Below are 12,866 nucleotides of genomic sequence, written 5' to 3' on the forward strand. Positions count from 1 at the left end.
AATATTACTGAAGATTGTCAGATGGCCTCCAAGAGATAAAATTCTCCCTCTTTTCCTCCCTCATTTGAGAATCACTGGTTTAGATCTACACATTAAGACATCCTAGAGGGAAAGCAGGAAGATATTTAGTAAAGATTGGACTTCCTACCATGTCATAGTGAGTTTAGAGATAAGTCAGGACTGAATTTCGTACCTTTTTATAAGGATTCCCTTGGGAACAAATTTATATAAAAACATACATTTTCCCTTTTCCTTCATAAAGAACATCAGATTTTTGGCAAGAATTTTTATTTTGGGGGCAGTACCAGGACAGATCAAATCCCTGGCACTTAACCAATGAACCACATTCTGAGCCCTTTTTATGTTTTTATTTTGAAACAGGGTCTAACTAAGTTGCTTAGGGCCTCAATAAATTGCTGAGGCTGGTTTTGAACTCTTGACCCTCCCACCTCAGCTTCTTGAGCTGCTCACACTTATTTTAATTATCTATTAAAGCTGCAAATACATTTTTAGTAGTAAAGTTTCTAATTTGTAATGTGGTCAATTTTGTTAGAATACCACAGGGATATTCCAAAAAATATCTCCCTGCAAAATCAGGCAATGGAAACCATAGAACTTGGGGGAAAATGAGGTGAGGAGCTTGGTAGTCAGAATATCTGAGTAGTAGCTGGGCATGGTGGTATGTATTTATAGTTTCATCTACTCAGAAGGCTGAGAGCCCAGGAGTTCAATGCCTGCCTGAGCAATATAGAGAAACATTGTCTCAAAAACAAACAACACCACAAAACTTCATTAGTAACACATAGTAATAAAGATGCAATCTAATAAAAATTGTATCACAGCTTTAAATGGTAGATTGTTAGGAAATACTGAAAATCTACAATAAATATGATACCCAGCCTTGAAAAATATCTGCGATGTTGCTTGTAAAAGTGGACTTTGTTAGAAGGGTTTCAGCTGGTGAGTTACTAGGAAATTTTATAACAGGCATTGTCTAAAAGTAAATGTGAAGTTGTATCACCAGATGTGGATGAGTGGGTATTGTAAAACAGTGAACTGAAATAACTGGTAGAATGTTTACAGTATGTGCAGATATGTGTTTTGTGAATGCCTATGTGACTGACTTCTGATGAGTGCAGATTTCTGATTCACGTAGTACTTCTCACAAAGAAAATAATGCATAAAAGACTGAAGTTGTATTATTCTCCCATCATTCCCTAATCTATGAATCACCTAGAACATGTTTCTAAACAAGTGTTAAAGCACAACTGATGACACTCTTGATCTGAATTTTGAGGCCCTTCAAGAGTAAAATGAAAAACAGAAAATCACAGTGAACTACAGAAAACAATGACATGTATTGAATAAAAACATGATTTTAAAATATTACAGGTGATAAATTTTGGTCGAACTGAAGAAAGGCTGGCAACCATTGTCTCCCTGCTCTCTCCATGGTCCTGAGCCATGGCCCCTCTGTGACAAGGACAGTGGTCAGAACCTAATAATAGACCAGCTACCTTCCACACTGTCAAGTGCTGTATCTGCTGTTAAAAGAATTTCTGTATATTCTTTGGTTATTGGCATTCAGCCAATTCAACTCATTTTTAATTTCATTTAATTACTTAGTAAATGTGTTTATCCTTTACCATTGCAATAATTTGGGATTCAGCAGTATAAAATGCAATGTAAATGCTCACATAATAAAAAAATGCTTTTGAGACTTAAAATGAACTTTAAACTTTACAAATGTTAAAAAAAAAAATAACAAGAGCAGTGAGGATTGATAGTCCTATCAGATAGTAGAACATTGCCACCTTGAAACAATTAAAGCTCAGGTTGATATGTTGGTTTCTCAGACTTTTAATTCACTTTTTACAAAATGATTAGAGAACAATAAAGTTTTATTCTATTTTGTAAGTATATTGTTCCATAGAAGATGACAATAGTTTTTAATTACCTGTAATATCTTAATCTTCTGATTTTGAATTTCATAGAAAAGTAGTGATCTTCGACTATAATTTAAATCCACATTTGTACTGAACAGATAAAGAAGTCAAAATATATACTTATTTTGCACTGGTTTTAATGTTCTCTTAACTAAAAATCCAAAGGTTTTTGTTTATCTTATTTATTTTAAAACATAATAATCTTAAATGTACTTCACTGAAAATATAAGTTCGAGATATCAGCTACTTTTGAGGAAAGGAGTGTTTGGGCCTCTGTTTTATTGTTTGTTATTTAAATGTATCCACTGCTCTGCATCCCTACTTAGTAGACACTCAAGTGTCCAAAAGGTCAGAGTAGTACTTTAACTTCATAACTATCACAGAGCCATATTGTTATAATTTAGACTTTCTAGAATATTAGAATTAGAATCTACTGTATTCCTTTTAGGCAAGATGATATAGCATAGTGAAATAGTGGGACAAGTATGGATTTATTCATTTTCTTTATGCAATATTGATTTTTATAAAAAGAATGTGTATGTTTGTTTTAGCTGCCATTCGACTGACTAGCTTCTTAACTGATTTTGTCCCATCTTCCCAGGTACAGAACTCCAAAAAACCTTAGGTATAGTACATAGTTAATAATGCAATTATATATTATAGGAATAATAATATTATAATATAATATATAAACTCTAGATTATGATTTCCAACTTATTTTTTATTGTACCTGCTGTCAATTTTTTTTTTTTTTTTTTTTTTTGGGGTGCTGGGGATTGAACCCAGGGCATTGTGCTTGTGAGGCAAGGGCTCTATCAGTGGAGCTATATCCCCAGCCCTCCTGCCATCAATTTCATTGAAATACATGCAGAATTGAAAACTTGAGACTTAATAGAGTATTTCAGTGTTTTCCACTTATCTCCAGTGGCTATACCTAGTTATTCTGTTATCAGTTTCTTGTCTGTTACATAAACTCATTTCCCCCGTGAAGCTTTGGTACTGTTGTACTTTTTTAAATCAGGTTAGGTCATTTGCATACTTCTTATATAGTGAAAATACCACCATGTATATCCAAACTCACCAATATTTAATACTATTGAATCTATCCTTAAAAAGACAAAAGGACCACAAGAAACTGATAATTTAGAAGTCCTATGTGTGTCTTTAATCAGTTAAATAGTAGCAGAAATGTACCATATTCCATTAATTATTCTACTGTGCTTCTGTGTTCAATATGTAATTTTTAAAAAAACATGATACCTGTTTCTTTTATATGGTTTCAGTTTTACTTACTGAATAAAGTTTCAGAATGCTGAGTTACCAATTTAAAATATGAGAACAAGGAGATAGACATTGTGGTTAATTATGCCTATAATCCAGCTATTTGGAAAGCTGAGGCAGGAGGATCACAAGGACACCTCTGTCTCAAATATATGTGTGTGTATGTGCATTATGTTAGGGTTTGGGAAAACTTAAGTATATGAAGTTTAGAAAGCTTACAGCATGTGGGTATAGATACTTCCCACAATACATGTAATAATCTTTTAAGATTAACAACAGTAACATTCAATACAACATCTTGAAAATTTTTTCTATAATGAAAGCCAACATTCTAAGGTCAACTCTTTCTAGTTATTTGCTTTATGATATGTGATCCAGTGGAAAAAAATTAATCTACATTTAATGATGTGTATAATTTACTAATGTGCATTACATATTATTCAAGGTGTCTTAATATTTTGATTTACATAGGTAAATAGGGTTTGATTTCCCTTTCATTTCAAGAAGACAGTAAGAAATCCAATCTCATCACTCAGCCGAGGAAGAATATTTCCTAGACAAAAGTCTTATTCTCCAAAAATAGTTTCTCTAGAGAGCATGCCCAAACTGGGTCACAAAATAGTGGAGGAGGATAGATACTCATTCTTATTTTTTGTTGTTCACCTGTGAAATGTGAAATATAGTGATTTCATTCCAAATCAACTTATCTTTGTCTATAAAATATCAAGAAGAAAGAATTAAAATCAGAGTAAGCTGCAGTGAGTTGAGTAATGTGAAACTCTTCAGTAGCATTTGTGCATATATTTATCCACAATAGATAGTAGAAAAGGTATATTTAAGACTCTGAGTGGCAGACGATTTTAATTTCATCTTCTTTGTTCAGTAATCTTAATGTTACAATAAAAAAATGGGTGTTTTGCTACCAAAATATTAGTGATAATAGAAGTACCTACATGTTATCTTTTTCTTTTAACTTCTTTCAGCCATAATGAAAGGAAAGTGACCTGCAAACATCCAGTCACAGGACAGCCATCACAGGACAATTGTATTTTTGTAGTGAATGAACAGTAAGTAGAAAGTTGCATGCATTGCCCGTAATCAAAATGATGTTATCATTGAGATTGCTCTAATCTGTATTTTTTTCATTATAACAAATCTTCAATTTATTTGAAGCAATTCAGTTTCAAAAACTTGTAAGTTATAGCAGTCACAGAAAAAACATGGAATAGTCAGAAACAGAGAATGATCAGGAATACTGTTTTTTATTTGTTTTTAACACCGTCATGGCTTTATTCAAAAACACAGTTGCACAAAAGTATTAACCTCAAAGTTTTAAAGGAGAGATTCTTAAAGAACTTAATACACTATATACATACTGCCATACAAAGAGCATTAAAATAGGACCCAGAACTTCTGCAAAATATTTTTTAAAACCCTGCTTATTTGCATGAAAATACCACCCACAAAGCTATATAATTTTTTTTTTTTTTTTTTTTTTTTTTTTCCTTTTTTTTTTTTGGTGCTGGGGATCAAATCCAGGGCCTTGTGCTTACAAGGCAAGCACTCTGCCAACTGAGCTATCTCCCCAGCCCTAAATAAGTTCTTAAAAGTTATCTGGAGCTTCACTAAGTGTTGTTTTCAAACCAGAGAACTCTAATTTTAATTGTACAATAAGATGATTGATAAAGTCAATATATAGATTTCAATTTAAAAATAAGTATTTTATAATCTGGCATAGTATGTAATGAGAATTCTTAGAGACTAAAGCAGGGCATATCAATTGTAAAAATTAGGGAAAACATTAGGAAAAAAGTCTTTTGTACTTTCTGATCCCCCTACTAAATTTATTCTAAGTGTTTATTTCAATCAGTTGTGCAACTGTTTTAGTTTCTCCACAAATAACCTTTAACAAGTCATACATTTTAAACTAAAAAAAAAAAAAAACAAGCAGCAGCAGTACTGTATTCAGTAATTTAAATGTATACCAGTAGAGAAGCATAACTTTGATTAGTTTACTGACACTAACCTTTAAAAACCTTACAAATATTTAAAACAAAGAAAGTGGTTTTAGACAATCAAGATTAACAAAGCAATTACCTTGAACATGGAGCCTCCATGACAAAAAGGGAGATGTACTTGTCTGTTCCTTTTATTTAATTTAATAGCCATGTAAGTAAGCACACACTCAAACATATCCCAAATATTCTTCTATTTTAATAACATTTAATCTGTATTTAATATAGCAGAATTTATGTTTTCTTACCTGAACATTTGCAGTCAAATGTAACAGTCCCAGCTGTTAACTACATGTGGTGAAGATACATGACCTAAAACTTACTTTTCATGAGGATTATAATTTTTGAAACTATTTTTCTGAGAATTCAAACTGAGAAAGTAAGCTCAAGAGCACAGGAAAGAAACTATAAAGTTAAAGAAACTATAAACCTGGCCAAATTATTAAACTAAATTAACTATTTTTCTCCTTACATTTAGGATATTAGTAATTACCACTTATCAGGATTTCATAAGCATCAAAAGAAATAAGTAAAAAAAAAATTTATACACTGTAAAGCTGGCCACAAATATTATTAACATTTTTTTTATTTTTAATATTAGAATAATTAATCTTATTGCTCTTTTATTATTTTTTCCAGGGGGTGGTGCTGGGGATTGAACCCAGGACCTCAAGCATGTGATCATGTGTTCTACCACAAACCACTCCCCCAGTTTTTCATAATTCTTTCTTGTTTTTATTTTTTGTTTGAGGCAGGGTCTTGCTTTGTTGTCCAGGCTGGTCTCAAACTCCTTAAGCTCAAGCAATCCTCTTGCCCTCAGCCTCCTGAGTAGCTGGGACTACAGGTGTACATCACCATGCCTGGCCTGTAATTTATTTAATTTTCCTCTTAAATAACCAAGTTGACTATCTGCAGTAATGCCTTTTAAAATTAACATGATATTAGTTACATTGAATTTAGTAGAATTGTATTTAAAGTAGTTATAAATATTAAATGTTTCTCTATAGTTACTAGTATAGAACTATTTTGGAAACAGGACTCTTGCTTTGTTAGCCATAAGAAAGTATTACTATAAAACAGTTTACTTACACATCAAGTTCTAGTATTTATGTATTTTATTTTCAGGACTGTTGCAACCATGACGTCTGAAGAAAAGAAAGAACGGCCTATAAGTATGATAAATGAAGCTTCTAACTATAACATGACTTCAGATTACACAGTACATCCAATGAGCCCTATAGGCAGAGTAAGTTATTTTTCTTTTTGTTAATTATTGATAAGTGATAGTATAATTACTGTATTTTTATTACAACATGGATTTAACTATATTGGAGGTAACTGATATAAGAAGCAGTGTTTGAAATATAATAAAATGTAATAAAGTTGTAATTTAATGACTTTAAAATACTGAGTTTAAATTTCGAAGAATTTTGCAAATAGATAAATGCTTATGTGAGAGAATAGGCACTTTATTGAAGTGACATAAGGTTTGTTATGGTTTTCTTTTTCTTTTTGATATTGGGGACTGAACCCAGGGATACTTTACCACTGAATTACATCCCCATCCTTTTTATTTTTATTTTCGAGACAAAAGTTTCACTAAGTTGCTGAGGCTGGACTTGAACTTGAGGTCTTCCTGCCTCAGATTCCCAGGTCACTGGAATTACAGATGTGTTACCAACACAGCTGGCTCAGTTTAAGATTGAAAGGGAAGATTAATATAATAATTCATCAAATTTTCTGACCATACAAATACCTAAATTTAGGAAACATGTAGTAATAGAATAGTTATAATAAAAAATTATGTTTATTATAAGGAAATGGGTTATAGATAATAGTTTTTGAAATGTCTGCTAATTTGTTTAAAATAAAGTTTTGTAGCATATTACAAGTAAATAAAATTTTCAAATAATGTAATTTCTAATTCTAAGTAACAGAAGAAAGCTAATTGGATAAACAAACATAATGCTCCATTAATATATCTTCATTAAATATAGAGAAATGATTAATGGATTGAGGGCCACTAAGTAAGTCATTGTTCAAAAAGAAAGTTGGACCCATGCTTCACAATTTATCAAAAAATTTTCAGATGTAAAAATTGTTGAAATGTTAAAGAAAATACTATAAAAGCTATAGAAAAAAATAAGACTTCTTAAAATAATAAACCCAGAATGCAGATGGACTTTTATAATATGATGTAAAACCAAAAGTAGTAATATGAAATGAGAAATTCAACCACATTATTTTCATGTATGCAGAATATCTGTAATTCATGTAATAAAGAATAACTAAAGAACTGCCTTGAATTGATAAGAAAAAGGGTAACGATTCCATTTAAATGTGGGCAAATAGTATAAAGTCAATTCTCAAAAAAAATGGAATTTACTCTGCAATACATGAAAAAGATTCTCAGTCTCACTAAGAAAGATGCTAATTTTAACAAGAAAAGACCATTTTTCACCAATTGGATTTGCAAAGATCACAGTTTTATAGCATAGCATATTGACAAGAGTGTAGGAAAATAAGACATTTTTCTTTATGTTGTGAGCCTCAAGAAATAGTGAAACAAAAGACTGATTAGTATGTGTACAGTCATTTGAGATAAATAAGATATGAGAACAATTATTTTAGATTGATAGGACATGCCCAAGGTGACATTGGTTACCTCACTAGATTGCCAGTAGAATTGGTTGGGTGCTGGACCTCAAAGGTGAGAAGTGGAAGACTGGTCCTTTTTTATATTTTTGTACTATTTGAATTTTATACTGCAAGCATTATCTGAAAACAGTTTAGAAAAAATACTGTCAATATTGGACCTTAAGATTCCGTGTGTACAAATAATGCTGTTAACTTTCATTCATCGAAACGCTATTAAATGTAGATATAAAGCAAAAATTTCTATCATTTGGCTTATTCTTAAACATTTGTTTATAGTTATTACTCAAAGTCTACTCATTTTATATAGGTAGGTAAAACAAAATACTGCTGCATATTGTATCTTTTCAAATAGTATATACAAATTTTAAAGGCAATATTGTAAAATCTATGATCCCTATAATATCCTGAGGGTGGGAGGATTTGTTGTGTTGAATTCTTACACTTGAAACAAGCCAACAAAAGTGGAATTGCAACATTTTATTTTTCCAAGTCTCGGGGAAATCTTAAAAAAAAGATTAAAAATAATGAGATAAAAAATAAGTTCAAATATCTAAGCATTTTTCCTGCATTTTCTCCCCCCCCCCCCTTTTTTTTTTCTTTCCTGTTTAGACATCACGGGCTTCAAAGAAAGTTCATAATTTTGGAAAGAGGTCAAATTCAATTAAAAGAAATCCTAATGCACCTGTGGTCAGACGAGGTTGGCTTTATAAACAGGTATTTTTTTTCTCCCATTTGATATGAAACAAAGAATATAATCAAAAGAGACTTTTTGAGCTGAATGTTGCCAAGACAATTACATAAAATTATATAAAATAGAAAAGGATCTGTAGAATAGTCTCCCACACTCCTTGACTTTGATTACCCCTAAGAGTGTCAGGGGAACAAAGACAGAAAAAGGAATGGATGTTACTTACAGTAAAGACTATTTGTGTATGTTGGTTATAGGTATTTCTAGATCTAAAATTAAATATGTGCCATCCATTAGTAATCTCATGCTAAAATTATCCATGCAATGCTTACTTTAATCTTTTATACTAAAATTGGGACAATAGAGAAAAAATGAGCCCGGCCTCTGCACAAGGATGACCCACGAATTTGTGAAGCAGTCTATATATTTTTTTGATTTTCCAGACAGAAATATCTTTTAAACATTTGGTTTTTCTATTCATATAAAAAATCATTAGATAAATGTACAACTCTATACTTCCCTGTCATTCTTTATAAAGAAATCTGAGAACAATTTGGATTTTTCTGGATTTTGGCTTCTATATTCTAAGACTACTCTCTCTTCCTTTTGAAGTTTTTGTGCTGTTTGGTTTTTCCTTTTTCTTGTTTGACTTTGTGCTCAGAGTTCACTTTCCAACAGCTTTATAAATTGGCATTTATATTGTACTGTGTAGGAAACTTGATAACTAAGCTTTTTGGAAACTTGTTATTAGTTTAGGGATTAATAAGCATCTAATAATTTGACTTTGCCTCATTGCTTTGAGGAGGATGTTTACTTTCAGATTTCAACTGGATTTCAGATGAGTGGTTGCCAGATAACTGAGACAATGTGCTCAACATTCAAGGCCTTTGCCTTTGTTTCTCTTATTCATATATAGGAATGACAAAGAAAGTTAAATATTTGTTCATTGAATGATACATATCTGAGGTAATAGAATGCCAGTTACCCTGATTCATTAACACATTTGCCTACATGTATTAAAATGTTACATTATCCCATAAAAATATTTGATTACTGTTTAGATTAAAAATAAAAATATTTTAAAGTAGTTTATTGGTGATGCTAATCTATTTTGTTACATATTGCTAATTACTTTCAGCTGAGCTAATAATTTTTATTCACTAAAACTCATAATGAATTTTTTGTGAACTATTCATTAGAAAATGTTTCATCTAAAAGTTAGGTTTAGCTAAACTAATGTATTGAAAGAGGACAGTCTTAAAATCCAGATAATTCCCAACCATTACATTACAATTAATTTTGCAAATTTCTCGCTAAGTTGATTGGGTATGTAGCTTGGGTGACTTTTTCGGGGGTGGTATCAGGGATTGAACCCAACATCCCCAGCCCTTTTCATTTTTTCATTTTTGAGGCAGGTTCTCAATAAGTTGTTAAGGCCAGCTTTGAACTTGCAGTCCTCCTGCCTCATCCTCCCAGTCTGCTTCGTGTGCCACCACACCCAGCCAAATTTTTATTTTTCACTTAAAAATCATTGTTATATTTTAACTTTCTGTCTTTTAGGCTTATTCAAACCAAAAGATTTTTACCAAAAGATTTTAGTATATAAAAAAAATTTATTTTTTAACTAGTGTTTGTGTTTTTTAACTAGTCATAGTTGCAAATATGTTCAAGCAGTTCAGTGTAATATTTGGCCTAATAGTGGATAATGGGACTCCTTAAAATAATTTGTGTTCTTATACCTGATCTCTTGGTTAATGTAGTATTGAGAAGTGTTACCAACTACTTGGCTGTAAAATAAGTTTTTTCTCTTTGGTTTGGGTGATTTTTGTTTTGTTTTGTTTTGTTTGTGGTGCTAGGAGTGGAACCCAGGGTGCTTTACCACCTAATTATATTCCCAGTCCTTTTTTATTTGAGACAGTGTCCTGCTAAGTTGCTGAGGCTGACCTCTAACTTGTCATCTTCCTGCCTTCACCTTCCTAGTCATAAGTGTTTATTTTGTGATGTATGTGTGCTTTAAAAAAAATTTTTTGCAGCACATTATGTCTGTACTAAAGAAAGAATATAATTAAGAAACAGAAAATATCACATACCACTTAATTACCTTTATCTTTGGTTCTTTCCTTGATAGCTGTTAATTTTAAGGAAAAATCTTTTACATCCAGAGGTTTTTAATTTCTGTTATTCTAAAGTTATCAATTTGATGATTGTCACAATTAGAAATAAATTAAGGAATATTGATGTGCATTCAAACTGACCTCTGCCTTTTTAGGGTGTTTGTTTAATTTTTTCTTGCAATTTGATTTTATTGCCTGTAGGAAAGTAGTTTTTATTTTTAAAAATTGTAATTTCATTTGAGGCTGATATTTTTATGAACTGAGTTATGTAGAAATAGATGCCAAATAGTTACTCATTTCTGTAGGGTGAGCAACTCCAAACTGTAGACATAACAATAAAAATGTTTATGAAATATATTTGCATATTGTTTTCTTTATTTACACTCATTTTAAATCAGCTTAACTTTGCAACAATTTCAGTTTACATACTTTGCTTCTTGTTGAAGGTTAACATACTTATTAATTCTGGTTTAGTAGATTGCACACACTGCTGCATAGCTAAGTTATTCTCAGCCTAGCAGAATTGTGTGTTCAGAAGAGTTTCAAATTGCTTAGAAACATAAAACCAAATCAAATTGCTTCTGTGTAGTTTTTTTTTTTTAACATGGCAGTATTACTTTCAAAGATCAGTCTACTCAGAAATATCTTAATGTAAGTCCCTAGGACTCTACTTCTAGGTATGATGTTTCCATACATGTAAACGTTGTATAATGTTCAAATCAGGGAAATATACCTATCTCCTCAAATATTTTATCATTTCTTTGTGATAAAAATATTCAAAATTCTGCTCTAGATTTTTTGAAATATATAGTACATTATTGTTATCTGTAGTTACTACTACTGTGCAGTAAAATACCAGAACTACTTTCTCCTGTCTAACTGAAACTTAGTATCCTACAATTTTGATTGGCCTTTTAGTTTAGTTATGTTACACACATAGCAGAGACATCTTGTTTTAAATGCTTCTTTTAAATGAAATCACCAAAAGTTAGTTTTAATTGACTGAAATGAAAAAAAAAATTTAAATACATTGATTTAATTCAGGACAGTACTGGTATGAAGCTGTGGAAGAAACGCTGGTTTGTGCTTTCTGACCTTTGCCTGTTTTATTACAGAGGTAAGTTTATGAACTCTCATAGTGCATTACTTTGTCATTGTAATATATAAATAGAACTTTCTTAAAGAAAAACATTACCACTTTTGTTATTTTTATTACCAACAAATTATGTGAAAAAAAAACCTTTTTCATTGACCTAAGATTCTGAGTTACTGGGATTTGACAGAAGACAACTTAGTACTTCAGGCAGATTAGTATAGATTTTGGTCCAGTTCCTATAATCTGATTGGTCTTTTATAAATCTTTATTACACTATCCTTTAATTTATCACCTAATAGAGAAAATCCTTGCTTTAATGAAATTTTTTCATGTCAGTTTTAGCTATAGTTCCATTAAACACCCCAGTTCTGTTCCTCAGTAAATATTTGTAGAGTTTGAGGGACTATGGTGTAATCACAAATGAAAACCATAAATTACAGTGAAATATATTTATTTTGATATATATATATATTTTTTTTTTTTTTTTTTTTTTTTTAATAAACTGGATCTCACTATGATCCCCAGGCAGGTCTCAAACTCCTAGGTTCAAGTGATTCTCCTGCCTTAGCATCCCGAGTAGCTGAGACTATAGGCGTGTGCCATAAAAGCATAAAAGTCCTGGGAACTCTCTCTTCTTGTGTGACATGGGTCCCTTAAATATTACCAAACTGGTTCCTGTCAGTGAAAGGCATACCTACTCAGAGTGCTTTCCAGAGAAATTCTCTGAGCTGCAATGTAAAATCATGAATCTGGACAGTGTTGTCCTCTTCCCTACTTTTAAAGTCTAATCTGAAACTGTCACTCCTTAAAGAATTAGATTGTCAACCCATAATTAATAATTGACTACTTTTCTTAAGAAGTATGAGTTACAAGATAGAAGAATGGGTTTTAGAACCAATTAGCAATTTTTAAATTTACTTTTCTGTTACCTAAAAGATGTGTGGAAAAATCTTATGGTCATGCATGATAGAAATATAACACATACTAACCTTCAAAATTTGGAATTACTATAATTGTTTTCATCATTTTACTCCCTAGCAAACTGTGGTTGAAAATTACTTTTGAGTC

At 31.3% G+C, this 12,866-nt stretch overlaps 1 protein-coding gene across 20 annotated transcripts in view; it reads left to right on the top strand.

The window, feature by feature from the left end:
• PLEKHA5 (pleckstrin homology domain containing A5) overlaps window positions 1–12,866 on the top strand; it is a 259,415-nt gene that overhangs the window by 158,628 nt on the left and 87,921 nt on the right. For 19 of the 20 annotated variants that reach the window (XR_013764027.1, XM_079141441.1, XM_079141437.1 and 16 more), the window contains 4 exons: window positions 4,211–4,294; window positions 6,368–6,488; window positions 8,510–8,614; window positions 11,747–11,819. Coding sequence is in view for 18 of the 20 variants with exons in the window: in XM_079141441.1 (XP_078997567.1) it covers window positions 4,211–4,294; window positions 6,368–6,488; window positions 8,510–8,614; window positions 11,747–11,819 (383 nt within the window). In the remaining 2 variants the exon portion in view is untranslated. Of the gene's footprint in view, window positions 1–4,210; window positions 4,295–6,367; window positions 6,489–8,509; window positions 8,615–11,746; window positions 11,820–12,866 lie in introns of those variants that run through there. The other variant, XR_013764026.1, reaches the window with a different exon arrangement.

Source organism: Sciurus vulgaris (assembly GCF_902686455.1).
Source record: "Sciurus vulgaris genome assembly, chromosome: 5".
Lineage (NCBI taxonomy): Eukaryota > Metazoa > Chordata > Mammalia > Rodentia > Sciuridae > Sciurus > Sciurus vulgaris.